At 38.4% G+C, this 27,140-nt stretch overlaps 1 protein-coding gene across 1 annotated transcript in view; it reads right to left on the reverse strand.

Moving 5' to 3' along the window:
* Window positions 1-2,059: 2,059 nt before the first annotated feature.
* LOC103031331 (testis-expressed protein 264 homolog) overlaps window positions 2,060-27,140 on the reverse strand; it is a 67,659-nt gene continuing 42,578 nt past the window's right edge. Inside the window, exons 3-4 of the mRNA XM_049471776.1 lie at window positions 9,464-9,635; window positions 2,060-3,096 (exon numbers count right to left, since the gene is read on the reverse strand). Coding sequence (XP_049327733.1) covers window positions 2,786-3,096; window positions 9,464-9,635 — 483 coding nt within the window. The 3' untranslated portion in view covers window positions 2,060-2,785. The remainder of the gene's footprint in view (window positions 3,097-9,463; window positions 9,636-27,140) is intronic.

Below are 27,140 nucleotides of genomic sequence, written 5' to 3' on the forward strand. Positions count from 1 at the left end.
GGTTTGGCAGTATAAATGAATGCAGGATTACTATTTGGCAAACAACAGGCCACTGTTGCACTTTCTATTCATGTGTTGTACCTGCTTATTAATGGTATTTGCAATGGAATTTACACCTTAATTAATAACCCTTTATAAAGGAGCCTATTTTTAAGGTGGTACCCAACCAACTTTTAAACAATCCAACACTGAATGAAAATATCAGTAACACACTGATAAGCACCTAACAATCAACGTCAGTGCAATAAACAACACAGAAACTTTATTTTAAAAGAGAAATGTTTGATCTTTCATATATGTATACGTATAAATAGTAAAGAAGATACTTCACGGTATCTTTATAGAAAATGGTGAAGATGAGTTCGAGGAATCCAGGCTGGCTGGATCAAACTGTTTTCAAGTATTGTTTTCAAGTCCTGCAGGTGAAGCTCCTGAGGAGTTTATACTGGACCACTTCATAGAAAAATCTTATTTACCAAACTGGATCATACTTAACCATCAGTTAAAACATGTTCAGTGTCTGAGGTTTGCTTCTATAGTTTTGCACCGGAGCTACAAGGATAATACAGATAAATACATGTAATAGATTAACGAGGCTGTGTTCAGACTACAGACAAACTGGATTTGTGGACAGTCTCAGTCTCAATAGATCTGATTAAGGAAACACTGTTGTTTGTAAGTAATCAGATTGGATTTGCCTGTCTGGACATCACAACCTATCAGTATGGGTTGCTGTGGTATTGAGTTTGTCGTCATTAGCTAACCATCCGCACTTCTGTCACTCTGGATTTGATAGGAAAATACATTGAGATCTGATTTAAGCCGAACTGAGACACATCTATACAAATCTGGGTACCACTTTAAAATAAGACTACCTTTATAAAGGGTTTATAAATGGTTTACAATTAATTTATTACTGGTTACTAATTAGGTTGTAAATGTAGTAGTAGTAGTAGGTAGTCTTATTTTTAAGTGGTACCATCTGATTGTTCTGATCATATTTCAAACCATATCTACATATGGTTTGCCTCAGATTTGTATAATTCAGATTTAATGTGGTTTCTGTCTGTCCAGATGATCGAAAACCAACCTGGATACAATCTAGAATACAAAATATGTATAAATCCGATTCGTGCTGACAGTCTGAACATAGCCAAAGTAGATTGGAACTAATTTGCAATGGTCATGTTTTTAAGTGGTTTCTGGCTATCCAGTCTATCAAAATCAGACTATCAATCTGAATACAATCTAGATAAGTATAACTGGATAATTGGATTAGGACTGGCAGTCTGAAAATAATATATCATATATCTTTTATTTTAGGTGGAAAAAAACATCTCTATATTAAAATAAATACATTATATTAAACTATTTGATTTTAGACTATCAGTGCAAAAATAAAGAAGTAACCAACAGACAATAAACACATCTTGGCGAATTGACTCTGCTACTGGAAATTAGATTTTTCCAGTGTAACTTTACTTGAAATGGAAATTCCACTGTAAATTCATTGTAAAGAAACTTACCAATGCAGATTTCTCTACAGTGGTGACATAGGAAAAGGATACAACACAAACATAGCCATTCTTTTACTGTATTTTTAGCACTATAAGGCGCACTTAAAATTCTTTAATTTTCCCAAAAATTAAATTAAATCCAGTGCTCCTTACGCTAGCGGTTAATCGCTAATTCTAATGGTAATGCTCCAGCCTTAGTGCTGGAGAAATTTCAGGAGAGAAATCTGTGTAGATTAACATCCAGCTCTCTTTTGACTCTAAAAGAAAGTCTTGTTTTATTACAGTTTTGTTTACTTAGCTTAGCTTTACTTCAATTAAGTTCCTTACAGTGTCTCTTAAAATGCATTTATGCGAAAAATACTGTAATTACCCAATCCCAAGAGTAAATCTACTTGTTTTGCATTTCATTCCAATAAAGTTTTCATTGGGGACTACTTTAAGATTCTTACAATACCCTGCATGTATTTTTAAAATATGACCTTATTACAAAAATATCACAATATCATATGTATATATATATATATATATATATATATATATATATATATATATATATATATATATATATATATATATATTATATATATCCCCAATATGTGGGATATATGTGTGTGTGGGGTCTACTGCATTTAATGTGGATGCGATTTCTGCTTGACTTGCTTGTCTGAACCCGTGGACAATTCTAGCCAGATGACAGATTCTTGAGGAATGTTAAAATGCCTTCAAAAATGGAATGTCCTATACATCCAGCACCCACTATCAGGCCTCACTTACAAGATATCACCTCACAACATATACAGGTGTGGCTATATTTGTGTTGTAGCCATGACTGGATTCTAGAACGGAGCTTTTACACCGAGTCATACTGAATTACCTTTTTTTTTTATCATTACAATCTTATCATTTAATTACGAAGAACTGTCGTTAGATATGTGGAATTTCCATTTAAAGAAGAAGCACAATCTTTTCTGAATATTTGGTGAAAATAAGAAAAGCCCTTCTGAGATATTCTGACCATTAACAAACACTCAACCACAAAATCTTTTGCATCAATTTAAACCTGTGGAAATCTCCCTAAATCTCCCCAAATATTATTTATAGTTAACACGTCTACACCAAAACTAGTTTATAAAAGACTCTCCCAGCCATCTTTCTACTGCTGTCTGCCTCCTTTCTTTTGTTCATCTCCATGTTTCATATACTGCATACACTGCAATATCTCTTATTGATCATTTGATATAATATACCATCAACCCGTTCCATCTACCTCACTCCTCCCCCACCACCATCACTTGTTCCTGAGTTGTGATTTTGTCCTCCGCTGGGTTGCTGAGCGTCAGACTGTTCTCTGGGGTTGTCAGGTCTGTCTCCAGGTCCAGTTCTTCAAAGGATGAAGCGGAGGAGCTTCTGTGGCTCCGCCCACTGTCCATTTCTGACCCGCTGAGCTCGGGGGAGTCCCGATCCCGCCGGCCGTCTCGGTACCGGATGGACGAGGTGTTGGACGGTACTGGGGACGGGTCACGGCTGTCCGATGGCAGCAGGTGGCTCATGGAGCTGCACTCGCTGTAGGAGTCGGCACCTGTTTGAGTAAACATACAACACACACAACACACACATACACACACAAACATTACTACTGAAATTAAGGCATTATAAAGAGTCTCTCCTGCTTTTGTTGGAGTAACGACTGTCTCAGCTGTCCATGAAAGGCTTTTTACTAGATTTTAAAGCATTGCTGTGAAGATACGAGTGGATTCAGTCATAACGCTGGATGATTACCACCTCCAAAAATACCTGGTGGAGCTCCATCATACCAGACAACGCAGTTACAGGGGCTGGACAATGAAACTGAAACACCTGGTTCTAGACCACAATAATCTATTGTCCCGACGGACAGTTCTGGTGGAAACAGGAGGAAATTCTGCCGTGATTTGATCAGCCGTGGTTTTATGTTTTTTGGATACAATCCGGGTTAGCAGCTGAACATCCCTTTCAGACAGCTTCCTCTTACAGCGTCCACAGTTAATCCTGCTGGATGTGGTTGGTCCTTCTTGGTGGTATGCTGACATTACCCTGGATACTGTGGCTCTCCAAGATTTTTCATGACTTTTCAGTGACTTCAAGGCAAATTTTCATGACCATACAATTTTAAAACATCAGTACAGACACGGACAATAAAAACAAAAAAATTAACTAAAACTACAACCAAAATTGATTACAGTAGGCCAAAAATGTATCTAATAAAAAGTTCACACACAATCTTTTATAATACAATGTGTGTCAGATCCTGAGAGCTCCATTATATAGGGCTACATTACTGAACTAAATCTGAGCTGATGTATTTGTAGCTCAAAATAGCTCACAGAGATTTGTAGACCAAATTTTTCCAAAACCTTCTGGGTATTTTTATATTTCCAAAACTTGCTATTTTCAGATTCCATGACATTTCCAGAATTGTCATAGAAAAGTGCCAACAAAATCATGTTTATCTACTACAAATACCCTTACTTTACTGGCAACATTGTCTCCGCACACAGATTTGTTGGTGGTCTACAACCTTATTTTTGCAGGCTATTTTTATTATTATTATTTTTATTTTTTTTACGTAATATAAAACTTGCAGTTGTTTACAATATGTCACAATGTCATGAATATGTATTATTTAAAGATCCAATTTCTATCATGTTTGTGTAATTATGTATATGATTCACATAAAAAAAATGTACAAAAACAACTTCACACTTTTTAGGTATACATAAACAAAGCGTGCACATATGCATATGAATTTACAGACGAACAGGTATTCCTGCACATAGAAAAACAAACACATGCACACTGAGCGTTAATGTAATCATTAGCTCGAGACTCGAGTGTGTGAGGCTCACAGTTAACAGGGCCAAATCCGTAATTAAATGGTGTGTATACATTTCCACGCTCATAAATCAGCATGCCCCTGTGTGTTTGCTCAAATACAGTTCTGGATCTCTACATACTCTGCTATTCCAGCTCTGTTTTCTTGGGTTACAGCTAGTTAATTAGCGCAACTTTCTGAAGTTAACTGTGGTGAGAAAGAGAGTGTGTGTGTGTGTGTGTAGATGTATAGCTGTTGAATGTAAGACCTTTCAGGATAATTAGTGTTCTGCAGAGTCAAAGACAGCGTTGTGTATGAATGCGATTGTGTGTGTGTGTGTGTGTGTGTGGGGCTGACACACACAAGACCTTTCCAGATAATTAGCGTTCTGCAGCCTCAAAGTAAACAGTATTGTCACACTTCTAGTGTTTTTAATTGGAGAGAAGCATCACAGTGCTGACTCTGGCCCTTCAGAAACACGCCAAGAAACACTGGCCTGGAAACAGCATGCTAATGAGGGCCAACACGCAGTTTTCCAATCCAGACACGTCTAAAAGCTTTTCTTCAGCACGATTCTCCCAACATTCTCCCAAATTCCCATTTTATTTATTCCCCCTTCTCTTGCCTTCACCTTTTCTCAAACATCTGTATTGAAAAAATTATTAACCATAAAAATTCATAACGCTAACTATTTAACTACAGCTATCAAAATGATAACTATGTACTTCTAAGCTTCCATAATGCTATAGACCCCTAATGTTCACAATGCTAACGTTACACAATTATTATATTAATTATTTATATTAATTTTAATTCTATTTACTACCTGCTTTCATAAAGCTAACTATATTTCACTAGCTTTCATAATGCTAACAATTTACCACTAGCTTTCATATTTGTTATAAACCACCGCTTTCATTATACAAAAAAATGTACACTGTTTTCTTAATGCTAACAATTTACCAATAGCTTTCATAATGCTAACTATTGATTTTCATAATGCTAATTATTAATCACTATTTTTATAATGTTAGTTATTAATTCCCATTATGCTAACTATTAACCACTAGCTTTTATAATGCTAACTATTAACCACTACCTTTTATAATGCTAACTATTGATTTTCAAAATGCTAATAATTAATCACTATATTTTATAATGATGATTATTAATTCTCATAATGCTAACTATTAACCACTAGCTTTGTAATGCTAACTATTGATTTTCAGTATGCTAACTATTAACCATTAGCTTTATAATGCTAACTATTGATTTTCATAATGCTAAGTATTGATTCTCATAATGCTAATAATTAACCACTAGCTTTTATAATGCTAACTATTGATTTTTATAATGCTAACTATTAATTTTTATAATGCTAATAATTACCACTAGCTTTCATTATGCTAACTATTGATTTTTTATAATGCTAATAATTAACCACTAGCTTTCATAATGCTAACTATTGATTTTCATTATGCTAACTATTAACCACTAGCTTTCATAATGCTAACTATTTAAGGGTTTTTCTCTAGATTTTCTAATCCTATAGATAAATGTCTATAATTATTTTTCCCACAGCTTTCAGTCACAGTCAAGTTTATTAGCTTTAACAATGAGAAGGATTTACCAATAGTTTTCATAATGCTCTTTTATTAACTGCTTTCAGTCACTGCTAAACAGTTTTATAATACTGTTAAACATTATTAACGCTAGTTTGCCACTGGCTTTATTTATAGAATTTGTCAATAGCTTTAATTCAGTGTTTCCGCTAGTTTTTTATTACTCTGCAGCTTTTGGTTTGTCTCTTACAGCAGTGATCAGTGATAAAACAGTGTTTATTGTTCTTATAGAAATGTTTGTGTGTCTCAGAGAAGTCATGTGGACATGTGCTGTTTTCACAGTGATGAACGACAGCGTGTGTCCTGCCAGCCAGCTGTTCTTACCTCCATCAGCGCTTCTGAGACAGACTGATGCTGTGAGTTTAACAGCCACCGTATGTTTATTTATTTATATATTTATACATTCCATCATGGAGGCAGAGCTGAGACTGACCACAGAGAGAGAGAGAGAGAGAGAGAGAGAGAGAGAGAGAGAGAGAGAGAGAAAGAGAAAGAGAGGGTCTGCTTATGATAACTAAATATGATCAAAATACCCAAGGACATTTTAACAATATATTATATATTATACTGTAAGTCCAAAAGTATCCACTACTTTGAACTTGTCTTTTAGCATTCTAGCTTTTTAACATTTATTTGTTACAAATTAGTTAAATAAACATTATTGCATTAACAAATGTGTTTAATCTGAAAACATCATTAAACATTAATCATTAAACATCTTTCCAGGTTTGGCCAGTTTACTGTTAAATTTGGAAAGGAACATCTAATCATTTTTTAAGCAATAAGGTACTATTACATTTTATTTTTTGTCAATTTTAATATTGTTGACCAATTTTTATTTTGGTCAACAACATTTGTTGATGTATTTTTACTACTTGTACTAATGAGTTTTTTTTTTTTGGTCTATTCTGCATCCCAGACAAGTGCTAGGCAATAGGCATTAATACAACCCCTGGCAAAAAGTATGGAATCACCAGTCTTGGATGAGCACTCCTTCAGACATTTCATTCTGTAAAACAAACTCTGATCAAAAACATGATACAATAATAAGGTCATTCCAAAGTGCAACTTGTTGGCTTTCAGGAACACTCAAAGAAATAAAGAAAAAACATTGTGGAAGTCAGTGAATGTTACTTTTATTGACCAACCACAGGGAAAAAAATATGGAATCACTCAATTCTGAGGAAAAAAGTATGGAATCATGAAAAACAGATAAACAAAAGATGATTCAAAATACATCACTAGTATTTAGTTGCACCACCTTTGGCTTTTATAACGGCTTTCAGTCTCTGAGGCATGGACTTGATGAGTGACAAACAGTATTCTGCATCAATTTGGTGCCAACTCTCTTTGATAGCAGTTGCCAGATCAGCTTTGCAGGTCGGAGCCTAAAATGGCATTTACACATGCATCCAAAGTTGTTTATTGTATTTTTCTTGGTTTGTTCATGAAGATACTGGTTATTATCAGAGTTTAAAGCCCTACCCGGACGGGATTAGTTTCTCAGGGGGACATCTGTAAAAAAAAAATATCACACTTCTACTCTTGAGAGTGATAAGTATCTTGCATCCAGACTGCAATTGAAAAAACAGGAGGATCAGTGAGTTTTTTGGCTTTCTCGGTCACATGACATTGCGTTCAGTAGCTCCTCCATTTCCACTTGCAAAACACCTGTTGTGTTTTGCATGGATCTCTGTGAAAACGCGCACCCAAAGTGTAATTACGGTGTGTGACAGTGGACAAATAGCTATTTTAATGAACGAGAGGTGATGGAACTCAGAGATGTAAGTCCGGACAGGACTAAAATTACCGGAGGACCCCGAAGTTTAGAGAAAAACTGTAGATCATTCAGCTTGTAATTTTCTCTGAGCACGTCTGGCCCCAGGACCCCATGAGAAACTGATCCCGTCTGGATGTTCTAAACTCGAATGCTAACTATAAAATGCTAGCTAACACTGTTTTTGTGCTGTAGCTGGTTTCGTGCATATGTGTCAGGGTCAGTAGCAGAAGTCACACACAGCAGGAAGTGAAGAGCAGGGGGCGATAGCAGGGAAGAGGCGTCCAAAAACCATCCAAACAAACAACACAAACACAACCTGGCCTGTGTGATGGAGATAATTACAACACCTCTGTGCTCCAGTTATAGTAGTCAATATCAAACCTTCCACAGTGTGGACTGACAGGTGGGGTTAACACACCTAGGAGAACACCCATACACACACACAGACACACAGACACACACACACACACACCAGTTCATACACAGTGGGACAGCTGGTGTGTACAACACGTCCTTCAGCTCCTGCTGGGGGTATCTATCAAATCTTTCACTCTCCTTGACACAAACAGAGCAGCCATGTTTGTTTTTCCACTATTCCAGACTAGACATTACTTATAAAACATGCACAAGCACACTTATACTTACACTCTTATTTTCACTCTTACATACAACTTGTTATTGTATCTCAAAAAAGTATTGGATTTTAACTTAAAATGCTCTAAAAGATCCACATTCACCATACAGTACCAGTCAACCTCAAAAGTGTATTTTGATCATTTTAAAATGTTCTGCATTGTAGATTAATACTAAAATCATCCAAACGATCAAGAAAATCATATAGAATTATTTACTAAACAAGTGTTTAGATGTCAACTTTGCTCATCTTGGCTGGATTTTCTCAGTACATTTTATGAAGTAGAGTCACCTGGAATTCAGGCTTTCAGTTAACAGCTGTGCTGAACTCATCAAGAGTTAATTACTTGAATTTCTTGCCTCTTAATGTGTTAAAGAGCATCTGTTGTGAAGAGGTAGAGTTACAGGTATACAGTGAATAGCTCTATTTGAGTAATGTCCTATACCATATTATGGCAAGAACTGTTCAGCTAAGTAAATAAAAAATATTTTAACAAATCAGTCAATTCTAAAAATGTCAAGAACCTTTTGAAAGTATCCTCAAGTGCAGTCACAAAGACCATCAAAAACTTTATGATAAAACTGGCTCTCATCAGGACTGCCCCAGGAAAGGAGGACCAAGAGTTCCCTCTGTTGTACAGGATACGTTCTTTAGAGTTATCAGCCTCAGAAACCACTAGTTCACTTTTTTAAGTTACTACATGATTCCTTATGTGTTACTTTATAGTCTGGATCACTTCAGTATTCATTTACAATGTAGGACAAATAAAAATATAAATATTTTGAAAATAGACTGAAGGTATCAACTTAAACGTTTGAATCCCTCCCCATTTTACCTACTTCCTTTTAACTACAAGGGGTTGCTCAAGGGTTCTTCAAATGTTCTCATAGAGATATGTCAACGCAACCAACCATCTGGGTGCTTAAATGGTCCTTGGGCAGTTTAAAGGGTTCTTCACACTGATGGAAAACATTCTGTAGATGGTTCAGTATACATTATGTCTTCAAATGTTTGTAAATACCACTTTAAATCAAAGCTAAAGGCGTCCTAAGAGATTACCTGTGATGTCAGTCCTCCCATCTTCCTCTGACTCCTCCCCTTCCTGCGCTCTCTTTGGAGCCTTTCTGACCTCAGGCACATAGAAGTCCCCCTGTTTGGCCAGTGGACTCATGTAGTGGATCAGCTGACCCCTGTAGATCTCCAGGAATGGGTGAGCGCAGAGCTTCCTCTCCTGAAAGAAAGATATTCTGTGTTCAATTTGAACTTTGATGTTAGTAGTTCCCACTTTTCTAACTGTATACTTTTATTCAGATATCATAAATATGATATTGTTTTTTAATACAGTAATGCCAGATTCCATTAAATTAAACATATCACCTTTTTTACAGTACTGCAATATATCACAATATATTGAATCGCAACCACTATATTGCATGCTGTATCGACAACTTCTTGACAAAACCCAACTCTAATCTTCTGTAGTGCTGGACGATATGGCCAAAATATATTTTTTACTAGTATTTTTTGACCTGTAATGAACACCAGTTAGTTACTGTACAACTCTAGAACAATTGTTATAGTTTGATGTGTATATATTCACCTATATTTTACAAAGAATGAATGTCACAATAGCTGATTAGCGACAATGGCTATTATAAAGTTCTGCTTTTTTTATCTGTTCATTACTTTGGTCTTCAGTTATTAAGGTGAGAAGATCAGCATGTAGTTGTCAGCTTAATTAATGAGGGTCTCAGACAGGTTCTAAAATTGTAAATTCGATACTAAAATATTACATTTACTGAAGCACTTCCTATCACGATAATTATCGATAGCAAATAATTATTCAGCCCTAATATAGTCCTTAATGACCTCACTTCAGAGGCTCAGCTCCAGTGAAAGTAGTAACAGTGCCATATTTAGCAAGTACCTCAAAGCACCTCTGCAGATGCAGGACTGGTCCCACCAGTCCACCCAGTAGTACTGATGTGTAACACAAAAAAAACTGCCCCTTTCTCAGCACTCAGGTAATAGGTTTTCAGTGCAAAGCCAATGCAAAGCTCATAACAGTGTGATGTTCTGATGGTAAGAGGATTTGTCCAGTCCTGTTAGATCCAATAATTTCTCACAGATTCACCTGAGATGTATTTTCCTCACCACTCCACCTCCAGACACTCACGGTTGACTCACCACCGCTGGTTGTTTTTGAATCTTAAATTGATTTATTCAGCGTGCTCTGAGGGGGCTGTCAAACAGCACATGCCAAACTGAGCCGTGAGAAATCAAATGTATTAATAATCACATGGCAGCAAATATATTACACTGTATAAAAGCACTGTCAAAAGAAAATATTATATAGGATAACAAGATAGCATATGACTTTATAGTCATTTTGGCGCATCTTCACCAAGACAAAAGCTGAGTGGTAGCAGGACATCTTCAGTGACGAGTCATAGTTTAGGCCTTGGTGGAGACGACCAATGAATTCCTAGTTACATCTCCCTCATCTGCTCACTTGGCCCAGACAGTAGGTACAGATCCCTCCTTCAAACGAAGTCTGTTGGCTAATCTGGCTGTGTAATGACAGAAATGGCGTTTTTTCAACTGATTTAGCGAGTAGGGCTCTGGTGGAGGTTAAAGGGTAATGAGTGGTGTCAGGCTGGATCAATGACGGTTTCCTAATTATTGTGATGTCACAATAAGGGATGAGCATCCAAACAGCTCATAGAACTTGCCTTGAAGACAGATGCTATGCCAAACTACAGTAAATTTCAATGCAAAGCAAAACAGCTAGTTTTAATTCTAAAGAGAGAAAAAGAGGTTTAAATAAGATAAGATGAGATTTTCTTTTCCTTTCCACACACTCTTTTCTTGTGGTCCTTCACTTCTCTCTCTAGTAAGTAAAAATCTCCCTCGTCCGTCTCTCCTCACTTTGTCTCTCATACATAAGGTCTCTTGCCCTAAAGGTGGCATTACGCTGCTCCTCACATGCTCCTCTTTAATCACTTGTGCCTCTATTGCGCACACACACACACACTTACACACGCTTACAGATATTCCCATACACACACACACCCATGCAAATTGCATTTATACTGAACACACATATAATGTACATATGGACACATACACACACAAGTCCTCACAGAGAACATATATACTGTATATGAAGATACACAAACACACACCCGTATAAACTGGATGCAAACATATACACACCCACACACAGATGCTCAGAGATACACACACACAGACACACACACACTTCAATAGGAAAGAAGATCAGAGGGGTAATGTAGGAAAGATCAGAGTTGTCTTTTTCCATCTTTGATAGATAGAAAAACAGGCCACGGGCTGCAGGACTCCAGCACCTCACTGACCTGAGAACAGTGCTAAAACACTGTAAAGAGTTCCTCACACTGGATGAGTTTATTATACCTGTATTAATGTGATTGTGTGTTTCAGATCAGTGTTTTAATGCTGTATATCGCTGTATGTAGTACTAGGCATTAGTACTAAATAAAGTACTAAATAAAGTCAAATGAGCATTCGATGTTAATCTGCACAGATTTCTATCCTGAAACCTGTTTATTTGGGAGAGTAAAGCCCTTCCGTTTATTTACAGTAAGCTTAGATTTCCAGTATTTTGGAATTTTTAAGGGTGAGTTTTCAGTGAAGTTTCTCCAGCACTAAGGCTGGGTGCAACAGCATTAGCATTAGCCGCTAACCGCAGCACTAGCGGGATGAAATACCGTCCGAAAGCATTAGACTGAGGACCCGAAGTGTTCCGGTAACCCAGGGTGCTATTAGCTAGTGGTTTGTCCCACGTAACTTGTTTTAACTACAGACTACAGTCCAATATACTCGTCTCTGTTCGGCGAAAGAGCTAGTGCTGTGGTTAGTGGCTAACGCTAATGCTGTACTTAAGTGGAGTGGCTTAATTGCTCCTTAATACCTGACTGGTAGAATTGATACATAAGGTGCACCGGATTATAAGGCACACTGTTGATTTTTGGGAAAGTTAAAGTATTAAGTGAGCCTTACAGTCTGAAAAATACAGTAATTAGGGGTGCAAGAAAGTCAAAAACTCCAAGTATCGCAATATTATGTTTTGCAATACTGTCTCAATTCTCACAAACACAGTATTGTTTTTTTAAATAATGGATTGATTTATTTTTTGTGTCTTGTGTACTTTGTCCACTGTTCCACTGTTATAATAAGCTATAATTGTATTCACATTTTGTGCAATGGGGTGGCATTTATTTTATACTATGACAGTTTTCACTTTAAAAATGGACACAATTAATCCTGTTTACATTATCAGATTATCAGAAAAAGATTATTAGACAAAATATTATCACTAAATTTTAGAACTCCTATTCTTGCCAATATACAGCCCTAATTATAACAGTATGTCAATTGCATTATCTATAACAACTAGTTTAACCCAAATAACACAGATAAACTGGTTGATATTATAAAATGTGACAACATTTATGATCTTTTTTTTGTCTTTTTTGGCAGAATAATTGAGGTTAAACAGTGCACCCCACAAACATTAAAAAATGTTTTATTATATTTATTATATCTTATCATGGGACAGCATTGAAGATATGAAACTTTATGACTCAACACACAGCCAACGACATGACAAGTTAGAGTTACAAGATCTCAGGTGTAAATGGGGAGAAGGGCTGAAAAATCGGGTCTTTTGGGAACAATTCTCTTATACTGGCCCCTGGATATTCAACATGCCACCTCATGGCAAAGAACTCTTTGAGGATGTGAGAAATAGAACTGTTGCTCTCCACAAAAATGTTATAGCCTAGACTATAAGAGGTACATGCTGTACCCTGACTACTTTACACTGTATCAAAGTGTTGTATCTTCAGTGTGGTCCTATCAAAAGATATGTCAAAATATTTCCAAAAATGTGAGATACTTTATATTCATCTCTTAAGGCATCCACAGCCAATCCATAGCAGTCTTTCTAACACCCATTGCAGTGATATCAGTACAACTGTTCCAATATCATAGCCCTTTAGTGCCTGACCCCCACACTGCCATCTATAATGCACAGATTTGAATTACACAGAACACCTCACATCAAAATAAATTATTTATTTCAATATGTTCTCAAAAAACAAACACACAATACACTCCAATCCATTTTCTGTGTATTACATTTCAAACAAGCATGCAATAAAACCAGTCACATTCTCAGCTTCATGACTGTGACTCCCAGCCACGACAATACATACGCATCTGATTCATAAATATACATAAAGCATTAAATATTCACAGCCTCAATCAGGCCTCGCTGAAACAGCACCGTCTCCTCCTGAGGACGAGCCGCGGGTTTATTAACACAGCGTGTAATAAATGTATATATACTGTGTGTTTGAGTGGATGAGCTCTGATGATATTGTAGCAGCAGTCTGAAAGCCTCAGTTATTGCAGGAGCAGCTCTGAACCGCAGCTTTAATTCAGTAGGGTCTCTGGATGCTGGACAGATTGGACTTGCTTTGTTTCAGGGAGTTCAGTGTTAAAGGTTTAGGCTTGAAGTCTGGAGGTAAATATTGTGAACGGACCAAAAAAAAAAACTAAACTAAAGAGTGTTGTATGGTACTAAATTCAAGGCAAAAGTAGTCAAAAATACAAAAATGAGTCAGTAACCGTAAAGCAATAAAAGAACAAAAAGAAACACTAGGTAGGAGAGCTTGAAATTAGATTCAATACCAGGTGAAGAGGAACAGAAACAGGAGGGTATTTATACTAACAGGACCAGGCGTGTGTAATCAGTAGCTCGGCGAGTTTGAACGCTGTAGTGTCCCGTGATCTGCACAGTCCGGAAGATCTGGTGTTGGTGCATGCTGGGAGTTGGAGTCCTTAGTGGGTGTAACAGAGCTCATGGCTCTAGGGGTGGGCGATATGGCTCTAAAATAATATCACGATATTTCATGGTATTTTTTGACGATAATGATACTTTTGGCAATATGACAAAACACTGAATTGGAAAAATGATTTTGAATTTTATTATTGCATGCAATATGATATGGCTAAAAGAGATATTAAAAGAATATCAAAATACCAGAATATCACGATACTAATAATGCACTCTGAATATCTCTATATATCTAGGATTAAAGTAAAAATAAATGATACTGCACAGATATAATCTGTCTCTAGTAGATATATAATGGGAAATAATGAGAACAGTGTGAATTTTTCTTTTGCTAAAAACGGCAAAAAAGTAGTAGCCTGATGTGATAATTAGAAGTGGGTGATATGGCACGATATTTCAGGGTATAATATCGTTCACGATATTAAAAAAATTTGGCGATATTATCACGTACGATATGATATGGCACATCCCCACATGGCACACAGACTGACAATGTCAGGACAAGTGTAGGCATAAAAACTGGAATAATGTTGTGTAGAATTTAGTTTTTCCAATATTTCACATTCTTCCCAGCTTCATATGTTAAACAATTCATTCCCTTGAGCTATATTCATATGCACCAATATACATAATAGAGAAAGTAAGAGCATTTCACCATGCACAATACAGCAGGGTCCAGTTTTCCTTTCATGAACTACTGCTATACCTTCTACTACATCACTATTATTTGTGTTCAGGATTATAGGTTAGGGTCACTGTCTTGCTGCATGACCCACATTCTTTTACTTCAGAATTCTCTGTGCAATGGCGCCGATTCGTTCAGCGGTCTAAAGCGCTGCCGCTATGAGCGGGAGGTCGCAGGTTCGAACCCCCGCTCATGCAGCTTTGCCATCAAGCTGCCGGCGCTCAGAGGGAGCACAATTGGCCCTGCTCCCTCCGGGTGGGTAGATGGCGCTCTCTCCCCACATCACTCCTAGGGTGATGTCGATCAGCACAAGGCTGCGTCTGTGAGCTGATGTATCAGAACCGAGTCCATGCACTTTTCTCTAAGCGCGCTGTGATGCTGCTCAGCAATGCTACAGCATCAGCAGCAGCTCGAAAAGAAGCAGTGGCTGACTTCACATGTATCAGAGGAAGCATGTGTTAGTCTTCACCCTCCTGGTGTGTTGGGGCATTACTAGTGACAGGGGGAGTCCTAATGAGTGGGTTGGGTAATTGGCCGTGTAAATTGGGAATAAAATGGGAAAAATTTATAGCTATAGCTATAAATCAGCTATACTTTTTTTTCCCCCACATATAGTGCACAGCTACAACTAATAAGCCCCCATATGAAGTATTTTTCACTTATTGCTTTCCTCCAGGTCTCCAAAGACCACCAGGATGAGTTATGATGAGCAGATGAGGGGAAACAACAAGGCCTATTGATTCATTGATCATGTGATGTGTAACTCCAGAGCAATTTATCATTATTGATGGTGGAGAGTATTTTTGGTTTCAGGCAACGAAACAGCAACAAAACGCTTATAGAACCCAATCCATCCCACCGTCGGGGGGATTCCTCCAGAGGGGTCCGGAACTGCGCTGCCTATCCTTTTATTGGGTTTGTGTATTTACATGCTCTAAATCTACAGGAAGCCCCTCGGGCTCTTCTTCTTCATTCTTCTCATCAATTAGTCAATTAGTCTACGGAGTGCTGTTTACTCTGTAACTCTGTGCATCAATTACACATAAATACAGATATTAAATCAACACAGATTTAAGTTTATAAATGTTTGTGAATAAATGTTTTGTAAAGGAGCAGTTTACCACAAGCAGAACTTACTGATAACACTGTATCATCCATATCAAACACATATACTTATTTCCCAGCATCCATCACTCCTCACAGTCCTCCAAACTCCTCAAAACTACCACAAAGCAAACAGATGGGACATTGATGAGAATACCTTACTGCTGTTTCTCAACCAAAAACAACAAGACAAGTGTATAAGCTCTTGTCACATCCCTTAAACACAGAGAGACAGACAGATATAGATAAAAGGTTGTAAATTATAGAGAGAAACAGAGCTAGTGAAAATTAAAAAGAAAGACAAAAAAATAGAGAAAGATAGAGAGAAATATGGATAGAAAGAGAAATAAACTAATGAATAGAATAATACAAATTAAAACAGAAAAAAAATGTAATAGAGAAAAATAGTAACAAGAACTAAAGAAAAAGAAGAAAAAATTAACAGAGAAAGGGATAGAAATAAAGAGAGAAAAAAATGGAAGAACAGAGTAGAAAGGCCTCACTCGTTTGCTCTTTTGCTCTTTTCTACCTCACGCCCCTTTAATTATCATCTACTGACAGACAGAGAGGGAGGGAGCTAAAACGAGAGGAGGAGAGAACTAATCAGAGAGGTGAACGAGAAACAGGGGAAGGAAAGAAAGAAAGAAAGAAAGAAAAAGAAAGAAAGAGCAAGAGCAAGAAAGAAAAGAGAAAGAAACAAACAAACAAAGTAGAGCAATACAAATAAAGAGAGACAAAGAAAGAAAAAGAAAAAAGAAACAAAGAAATAAAACCAAGACAGAAAAGAGAGACAGAGAAAGAAAGAAAGAAAGAAAGAAAGAAAGAGGAAAGGAGAGTGAAACAGAAAAAAAGAAAATGGAAACAGAAAAGAGAAAGAAAGAAGTAAAGAAAGGAAGAAAGACAAAGAAAGAAAGAAGAAAGGAGAGCGAAACAGGAAAAGAGAAAATGGATACAGAAAAGAGAAAGAAAGAAAGAAAGAAAGAAAGAAAGAAAGGAAAAAAGAAAGAAAGAGAAACAGGAAAAGAGAAAACAGAGAGTAAAGAGAAAGATGAGAGGAAATAAAAATAAAACAAAAAAAAGAAGAAAAGAAAGAAAGAGTAGAAGGAGGGCTTCCTGTGGCTGTTGTTGGGCTGCAGTGTTAGCGCTGTTAGCAGATTAGCAGAGATCAGGGCTTTACACAGATCTGCTTGTTCATGCTCACTTAATCTCAGCTGCTCTGAATAGTGAATCAATTACTGCCTGACAGGCTCGACAGGGCAACACAAAAGCCGCCCTGCTTCGGGTCCTGCAGACCTGCCCCGGCTCCTAGCGCTGATTTGGGTATAAGCGCATGCCCACACAGTGCCAGCCTGACTAACACTAACTGAAGACTGGCAGGCAGACAGCTGAGATCTCTACCGGAACGCTGTTCGTATTTATAGAGAAACAGACAGAAATCAGACGCTCGTGTTCACACAGGGGTAAACATGATACGGGTAATCGATTAGAGTGTGGACATGGCCTAACACGACTAAAATAAAAAAACACAGCAGCAGCTTAAAATGACTGTACAAATCATATTTAAGAATTATTTAGGATAAATGATAAGAGCATTCAGTCCACAATAAATATATGTATATATATAATTTTTTTTTTGGTACTTATTTTTACATAAGGCATGAGATCATTACTTCTGTGATATTACACCCCCAACAGTCAGTACACTGCCAGTCTATGACAATTACAAAGATTGCCGAAGTTTACAAAGGGTTTTACGGCTGCAACTCATCGTGTTCATAAATAAACCATCTTTTATCATCTAAGATAACATTTATTTATATTTTTATGGCTGCAAAATTTGCTAAATATATGTACTTTCTTAATAGTCCATGCAAAATAAACGCATAAACCAATTGGCGTAGTCGGCAGAATTACGTCCTTTATTTCTTTTTTTTTATTTCTGATTTTTCCCCATTTTCTCCCAATTTGGATATCCAAGTGTCCCACCCCTTTGTGCGTCCCCATCACCGGTGACGCCCGTGACCCTTGGAGGATGCGGACGAGCACACGCCTCCTCCGACACGTGTGAAGTCAATCACCCCTTTTTTCGAGCTGCTGCTGATGAATCATTGCCTGAGCGGCCAGCGCGCTCGGAGGAAAGCACAGCGGCCAGGTTCCGATTCATCCACTCACAGACGCCTTGTGCCGCCCAGCGCCACCTTAAGTGTGATGGGGAGAGAGCGCCATCTACCCACCCCAGAGGGAGCAGAGCCAATTTTGCTCCGTCTGAGCGCCGGCAGCTGATGGCAAAGCTGCATGAGCAGGGGTTCGAACCTGCGACCTCCCAGTCATAGTGGCAGCGCATTAGACTGCTGGACCACTCGGCGCCCCTTTATTTCTAATTGTATCCCAACTTTGGAAGGTCTCTCTCTACTTCTATCACTAGTAATGCAACCAACACTAGGAGGGTGAAGACCAACACATGCCTCCTTCGATACAAGTGAAGTCAGACCACACCTCCTCTTGAACTGCTGATGGTGCTGGATCACTGGGTCGCCAGTGAACTTGAAGGAAAGCGCAGAAACCAAGCTACATACACGATACACCAGCCAACAGACGCCTGCGCCAGCCAGCAAAACTGTGCTCTCTCTCTCTCTCAGACTCCTGCTGCTGATGGCAAGCAGCATGAACCAGGATTCGAACCAAACCTGCAATCCTCGGATTATAGTTGCTGCACTTTAGCCTGCTGGAGAACCCAGAACCCTGTGAATGGTTATTTCGCATGTCCTTTTCACATTAGACATGTACCTTGAGTTGATATAAGAGTTTATACAACCCCAAGAGTTGATACACTTCTATAACAGTTCCACAGATTCCACAATTTATGGCAAAAAACTCATCCTGTGTTTGTTTAGTAGATACTATTATCCAGTTGGCCATCGGATTAGTTAATTTTTCCCTGATCTAAATACACTAGAAACATGATTAATAATCCATATTTTATTAAATAAGATAACTCACTGTAATTTCTTATGGCAGCTAAATGTACCACATCAATTGGCGTAGTCGGCAGGATCAGTAATCTTAATTCACTTAATTCAAATTCACATCAGCGGTAACATACCACAGGTCCTAGTTATTAAATATTATTATATATTCTGTGGCAAACTGTGAAGCAAAGGAAGTCAGAAATATATATATAGGAAACTGAATGATTGCAAAGCTAAAGTGGATTCCATTTCAAAGGCAGTTGCTACATGTTTGATATGGAAGTCCAGGTGGTCTCTACGGTGTTTCAAGTCTGTTGCTATGGTGTTGCTAAAGGTTTGCCAGGTAGTTGCTATGGTATATGTAGTTAAATCATTACTGTTATTAGGTGGCTGCTCTAGTACTCCAGGCAATTGTTATGCAGTTGGTAAGTGGTTTATAATTGGCTCCTTTGGTACCCCATGGTATCAGCATGCCACAATGCTGATAAGCCCTATTGATTAGGGGGCTTTGCAAGTTTCTGTGTAAAGAATAACCAGTGAACAAATTAAACCCAGACCAAAAGGGATGGTGGTCTAAGCGGAGCTTTGTTTATTAAATGTATCTTCACTGTCCAAAAGCATCTCATCCTCCTCAACACAGAACTCCTGTCAACATACTCGCGGTCAGAGATGCTCACATTCAGCGACCTTCTCAGCACGTTCTCTGCAGGGTGCCCAGGACAGATAGGGGTCACGGGAAGTTTAACGGACGGACATGCTGGTGCACGCTGGAGCGCGGCTAAACCGAGTGCCTGACCGCGCCATGCCGAGTCACTGGGGGAGCTGATTCAATAAAGCGCAGGAAACCAGCTTTTACAATGATGTCATTAACAATGTTTGTGGAAGCTGAGAGTTCCTCAGAGGTTTCTGAAGGCCGATGGCATTTCTTTGCTCACACTGTGATGCATCTCATTACTGCTAAATGGTGTAGCATCTGCTAGCAACACTATAAGTGATGAAGTTTCCAGTCAACATGGCCATAAAGTTAATCAAGTTCGATTTTCAGGAGATTTACTATACTGCCAAAAGTATTCAATCAACCAAGCCAATGCTGGGGATCCATAGTGTGCAGAGGTCGCCAACTTTCTGCAGAGTCAATCATTAAAGAGCTCAGATTAGCTCAGGAACTGTAGAGTGTAGAGCGAATAGGTTACCATGACCAAGCAGCTGCATGCAAGCCATAAAGCACCAAACCCAATGCAAAGCATCGGACGCAGTGGTATAAAGCACACTGGTCACGTCACTGGTGTGACTCTAGAGCAGTAGAGACATGTTCTCTGGAATGATGAATCAATCACGCTTCTCTAACTGGCAATCTGATGAATGAGTCTGGTTTTGGCAATTGTCAGGAGAACAGTACATGTTTTATGCATTGTGCCAAGTGTAAACTTTGGTGGAGGGGGGATTATGGTGTGGGGATTTTTCAGGAGTTCAGCACCTTAGTTCCAGTGGAAGAACATGTTCCTGGCTTACATGGGACACTGTAGATTAAGGAATGTTGAATGTTAGATGGATGGTACACTCCCTACTTTAGAGCACAGTTTTCTACGTCAGTGACTGAGGGTTCCATCCATTTTTTTAATCCCAATTTCTATCCAATTTAGAAGGCCAATTACCCAACCCACTCGTTAGAACTACCTCTATCTCTAGTGATGCCTCTTTTTGAGCTGCTGCTGATGCAGCATTACCGAGTAGCATCACAGCGCTCTCAGAGGAAAGCGCAGAGACTCGGTTCTGATACATCAGCTCACAGACGCCATGTGCTGATTGATATCACCCTAGGAGTGATGAGGGGAAAGAGCACTATCTACCCACCCAGAGAGAGCAAGGCCAATTGTGCTGTCTCTGGGATCCGGCAGTTGATGGCAAGCTGCATGACCGGGATTTAAACCAGCAATCTCCCGATCTTTTTTACTGATATTTTCCATTCATTCTCTTTGTCACTCTGTCTCACACACTTTCTCTCTCATACACACACTTTCCCATCCTCTGTAGGTTCTCATGGCAAACAGCAGATTCAGTGGCCCGAAGAGAAACATCCAGTGACCCTTCTTTACAAATCAAACGCACATGTTCAGAACAGAACAGAGCTAAAATCAGGCCTTTCCACCTCAAAGACCAGGCCGGGATTATTTTCGGCGTTGTTTGTTTGTTTATTTATATAGTTATTTATTGGACCAAATATGCAGTGTTTATTGTGTTCCGCGAACGTCTTGATTTATCAAAACACCCAAAGGAAAAGGAACTCATTTGGAACATCGGAGGCTGGCCAGCATCCCAGCGCACACAATAAGAAGAATAATCAGCGGGATTGATTAGGGGGCTCCGCATATTACAGCCTCCTGCCTAATGAATAACCCGTGATCAAACCGAAACATGTTCGAGGAGGGGAGGATGGTGTTGGGCTGAGACAATGTTTTGTGTTCTGTTTGTTTTTTTTGCTCTTGTAAGCAGACATCACTTGTGTCTCTTATACTGTGATATAAATACAGTATTTCTATCATGAATAATTATAACTACACAAGGGTGCTTATTACCCAGCATATGTTTATACCACTCTGGTGCTAATCATCGCTGTGGGGGTGATTATAATGTACAGATTCCAGATGCGCTAATATCCCCTCCCTGCAGATAATTTTACATGAATTTGTTTAAAGAGTCTGTCAGTTAGAGATCCATTGAAAATTCATCAACCAAAATTATTCATTGAAAAAGAAAAAGCACTTTTGTTGTTTTGCCAAATAAGGAGGTTTTCACATCTAGCTTTTTAAATGCAGACTTATGCACTGTTAGTTTAATTTAAACTAGGGATGCACGAGTACAGATACAGTCAAAAAGTTTATGTTTATGAATGTTAAATCCACATTCTGCAAAAAAATAAAACCCTGAAAAACTTCAAAACGCCCCCTTTCACTTTCACACATAATCCATAAAAGTCTCATTCAATTGGCTGACGTTGTCCTGAAGTCACACAATGAGGCTGGGAAAATTAACATATGTCCATACAGTAATATCTTTTTTTTTTTTTTCTAGATTTAATTTTTTTAAAATATCTTAGCTTGTTTCGAAATGTAAAGTAAAAAATGATGTATACTAGTGCATCTCAAAATATCATAAAAAAGTTACTTTATTTCAGTAATTAAGTTTAAAATGTGAAACACATATATTATGTAGATGTAAATGTATTACACACAGAGTGATCTATTTTAAGCGTTTATTTGTTTTATTGTTGATGATTATGGTTTACAGCCAATAAAAACCCAAACATCAGTGTCTCAGAAAATTAAAATATTATATGCAATAAGACCAATTGGTACTTTTGGCAGTGTGGGCAGTGTGCCAAGTCCTGCTGGAAAATGAAATCTCCATAAAAGTGAAGGGAAAGGGAAGTATGTAGTGATGTAAGATTTTCCAGGAAAACACTGCACTGACTTTGGACTTGATAATAAACCACAGTGGATCAACACCAGCAGGTGACTGAGCTACACTTTATAGGGACCGTAGGAAAAATACCGGACAAAAATAAGTAATGAATAAATTCATATTTATCTTTCTAAAAAAAGGTGACTCAGAAATGTGAAACAAATGTGTACATTTCTTTCTATTGTACAGTTGCTTTGACATCGCAAACTCACATTTAGGAACATTTAGGAAAGTTTAATAGAGTTACTCATTACTCATCACTAATTTTGTCTATTAATTCTCCTACACTACCTAGTGTAGGAGTGCCGTTCATGCTGGAGACATGGGAGCCTGGCATTAAATGTGCCCCTCAAAATTTAAAGGATATATAAAGGTTTTAGTTTGTTGTTTGTCATCATTTAAAAGAGAAAATGTATCTGCATTGATTCATGTCTGTTGTGATAAATAGTGAAAAACTGCAGAATTCTGAATCCCTCACACATGAAACTAAATTCACCTCAGACCTGCGCTGCCTGTCAGCTATTTCTGAGCTATTTTGAATACTAAAAATGGTTCGCACATTAAAAAAGGTTAAAAACTTCTTCTTTAAAACATCTTCTAAACACAGATATATATATATATATTTTATACACAAATATACACTGATATTGATATGATTATCGATATGAGTATCATTGTACATCCCTAGTAAAGTTAAAGAGCCTGAAACATAAACAAACAGAGCCGTATGGACGGAAACAGGTACTGAAATATGCTGTCATGTTTCACTGCTGCACAACAGACTGGTGGAAAAAAGCGCAGACAGTACACACGCACACACACACACACACACACAAACACAGAAGCCTGACAGAAGGAGGACTCAACACACACACACTGGGATTCTTCACCTCCGCCCGACTGAGAGGATTCTCCGAGCCTCAGCTCCGCTCTCTCTGTACTGTAAGTGTACGTATATTTATTAAGACAGCAGAAAAACAGAAAATACTCCTGTATCAGCACTCCAGGACATATGGTCTTAACTATTCTAATCATTTTCTGCTATTTATGAGCTTCTCCCAGGCCGTCCTCATCCATCTGGGCCAAAACAAAAACCATCTGTCCATCTGTCGTTAATAACAACGTTATAATAAGTGATCAATGTTCCTCATAATAAGCACAGCATATTGTCCCTGTCGGAAGGAAACGCAGCTCATTATAGTTTTTTTTTATTTGGAAACACCAACATATTTTATTTCATGAGGCATGGACCAACAGAAATTATCTGACCATTATTTCTGTTATATATATATATATATATATATATATATATATATATATATATATATATATATATATATACACAGCTCTGGAAAAAATTAAGAGACCATTTAATGATGACATTTTTCCTTGATTTTATCAAATTAAAAACTTCTGGAATATAATCAAGAGGAAGATGGATGATCACAAGCCATCAAACCACCAAACTGAACTGCTTGAATTTTAGCACCAGGACTAAAGGCATAGAGTTATCCAAAAGCAGTGTGTAAGACTGGTGGAGGAGAACATGATGCCAAGATGCATGAAAACTGTGATTAAAAACCAGGGTTATTCCACCAAATATAGATTTCTGAACTCTTAAAACTTTATGAATATGAACTTGTTTTCTTTGTCTGAAAGCTCTGCGTCTTTTTTGTTATTTCAGTCATTTCTCATTTTCTAAAAATAAATGCTCTTAATGACAATATTTTTATTTGGAATTCGAGAGAAATGTTGTCCAAACATAAACCCATCAGCTGCCAGAGCCCTGAGAGAGCACAACTGGCCTTGCTCCCTCTCTGGGAGGGTACAGTAGATGGCGCTCTTTCCCCCCATCACTCCTAGGGTGATGTCGATCAGCACAAGGCTGCGTCTGTGAGCTGATGTATTGGAACTGAGTCGCTGAGATTTCCTCCGAGTGTTAGCGGTGTGATGCTACTCGGCAATGCTACAGCATCAGCAACAGTTCTAAAAGAGGCAGAGTCTAACTTTACATGTGTCCGAGAAGGCATGTACTAATCTTCAACCTCCTTTTTATTTATTTTTTATTCTTTTTAAAGAAAGAAAACAATCGTAGGGACTATTGCTTTAATAAAGAAGTAAGGGATAAATTAAATTTTTCCATTAAAAAGTATTTTAAGAAACAAATTACTTTAAAAAACATTTTCTTTTTACAGTACACCAACCCAAAACAGCCCCGTCAGTCTTTCTATCTAATCAGCAGCCTGAAAAATGACCCCCCCAGACCAATCAGTCTTGAAAGCCTGTATTAGCCTCGCCATCCTAAATGACCAGGGTCTAATTCCCACTCTCCTCACCCTTCCTCTCTTCCTCTCGCTATAAAACACTATAATCCTCAGGACTGCGGGGTGGACGACTGTCAAACATCTGCGTAAAACACAGGGGAAGAGTGTGTGTCTTCAGCTGCGTCTGACAGTCCTCTCCATTAGCCGCCGTATCGCTAAAAATACATTTCAGCTGAAGACAGCCGAAGCCCGGGACGCTTTTGTTTCATCTCTGCTAGGAAACTTGGGAGTGAAGCTTTGTAGTCTCACACACAGGATTTCACTCGTTATTCGTGTGGCAAACTTTCGGCCGCTGTTGACTGATGCCTGGAAGTTTCATTTAGCAGAAATGGCTGTCGGAAAACATTAGCAAAACAAGCTGTTTGAACATATTAGCTCAGTACACAGAGCGCAGCAAAGGGCTAACAATGGCTCTGAATCTGATTAGCACACAGACCCAGGTCTTTAGTTTAACTGAAGAAAAAAACTGAGACTAAATCTGGTTCTGGTTTAGGAAAGTGTTGCTTCTGCTTTAAAACCCTTTAATTTTACCCTTAAAAAAAATCGACAGTGCACATTATTATCCGTTGGACCTTATGTATTCTGTAAATTGTACAGGTCAGGTATTAAAGAGCAGTAAAGCCACTTTGCTGAAGTACAAAGTACAGCATTATAAGGGTGAGTTTTCAGTGAAGTTTCTTCAGCACCAAGGCTGAAGCAGCATTAGCATTAGCTGCTAACCACAGCGCTAGCTCTCCTGCCATACAGAGGCGAGAATATCAGATTGTATTCTGCGTCTTTACCCTGTTAAAACAAGTTACGTGGGACAAACCGCTAGCTGATAGCGCCCTGGCTTACCGGAACACTCAGGATTCCTCAGCTAAGAGCTGCTAACTGTGACTAATGCTACTGCTAACCGCGGCTAACTGCAGCTAGCACTGCTGATAACTGTGACTAATGCTACTGCTAACCGCGGCTAGTGCTGCTGCTGCCGGAAGCGCTTTACCCACCCAAATAAACAATTTTCAAGAGAAAAAACGATCAAGATTAAGATTCAGCACTCATTTGACTTTAAAATACCTTTTTTTTAAGAATGAACCCCTCCCCACTTTTGACTTTAAGGACGTAATACAGTGTGGAGAAAGGTTGTCAAGATTGTTGGGGTCTTGAAAATGTTCAAAATATTAATATATAATTTATTTGGAAAAGTTTGCTTTTGTTAGCCTATATGCTGCTCACAAGATAAGTGTTATGAAGCTCAATCAAACACTTACATTTAGAAATGGTCCAGCGGTCTAAAGCGCTGCCACTATGAGCAGGAGGTCGCATGTTCGAACCCCCGCTCATGCAGCTTTGCCATCAAGCTGCCGACACTCAGAGAGAGCACAATTGGCCCTGCTCCCTCCGGGTGGGTAGATGGCGCTCTCTCCCAACATCACTCCTAGGGTGATGTCTGCAGCACAGGGTCTGTGAGCTGATGTATCAGAACCGAGCCGCTGCGATTTCCTGCAAGTGCGCTGTGATGCTGCTCGGCAATGCTGCATCAGCAGCAGCTCGAAAAGAAGCGGTGGCTGACTTCACATGTATCGGAGGAGGTATGTGTTAGTCTTCACCTTCCTGGTGTGTTGGGACATCACTAGTGATAGGGGGAGTCCTAATGAGTGGGTTGGGTACTTGGCTGTGTAAATTGGGGAGAAAATGGGAAAAATTTGAAAAAAAAAAATATATATATATATATTTATTAGTGAATTATTAGTAAATGCAGCGTAAAGGCGCTGAAAATTCTTAGATATTTTGCTGAGAACTTTAGAACTTTGCTGAGTTCTCAAGTATTCCTAACCATATCTATTTTACAAAAGAAATATATAAAAAATAAATGAATCTGAAGCCTGAATAACAATGAGGACCATAAAATAAATCTTCTCCTCTCCACATCTTTGCTTAATTCAACTCGGAATACGACCTCAGGTGAACATCTAAAAAGCATGTACTTTGGACGACCCACGCGGAATTTGCTGGATGACTGACACCTGGATGCTTTTTGCTCATTTATACTGTAATAAGCTGAAGTCTGGCAGTAATCGTACCTGATTGACACCACCTCCTGGGAATAGAGGTCACAACAGCCCCCCCTCCCCCCCCCCCCCTCATTACAGTCTAACACAAAGCACGGGCATCAAGAATCTCCAAGCACTACATTCATACATTACTTCACAGAAACTTCGCTCGAGTTTCCGTTGCCCTTTTCTCGTCACGCCGAGCGCTTCAGAATGGCCCACTGTAGGAAGAGTCAGTGACCTGAAAAAGACAG

The sequence above is a fragment of the Astyanax mexicanus genome, chromosome 24 (genome assembly GCF_023375975.1).
Source record: "Astyanax mexicanus isolate ESR-SI-001 chromosome 24, AstMex3_surface, whole genome shotgun sequence".
Classification (NCBI taxonomy): Eukaryota; Metazoa; Chordata; class Actinopteri; order Characiformes; family Acestrorhamphidae; genus Astyanax; species Astyanax mexicanus.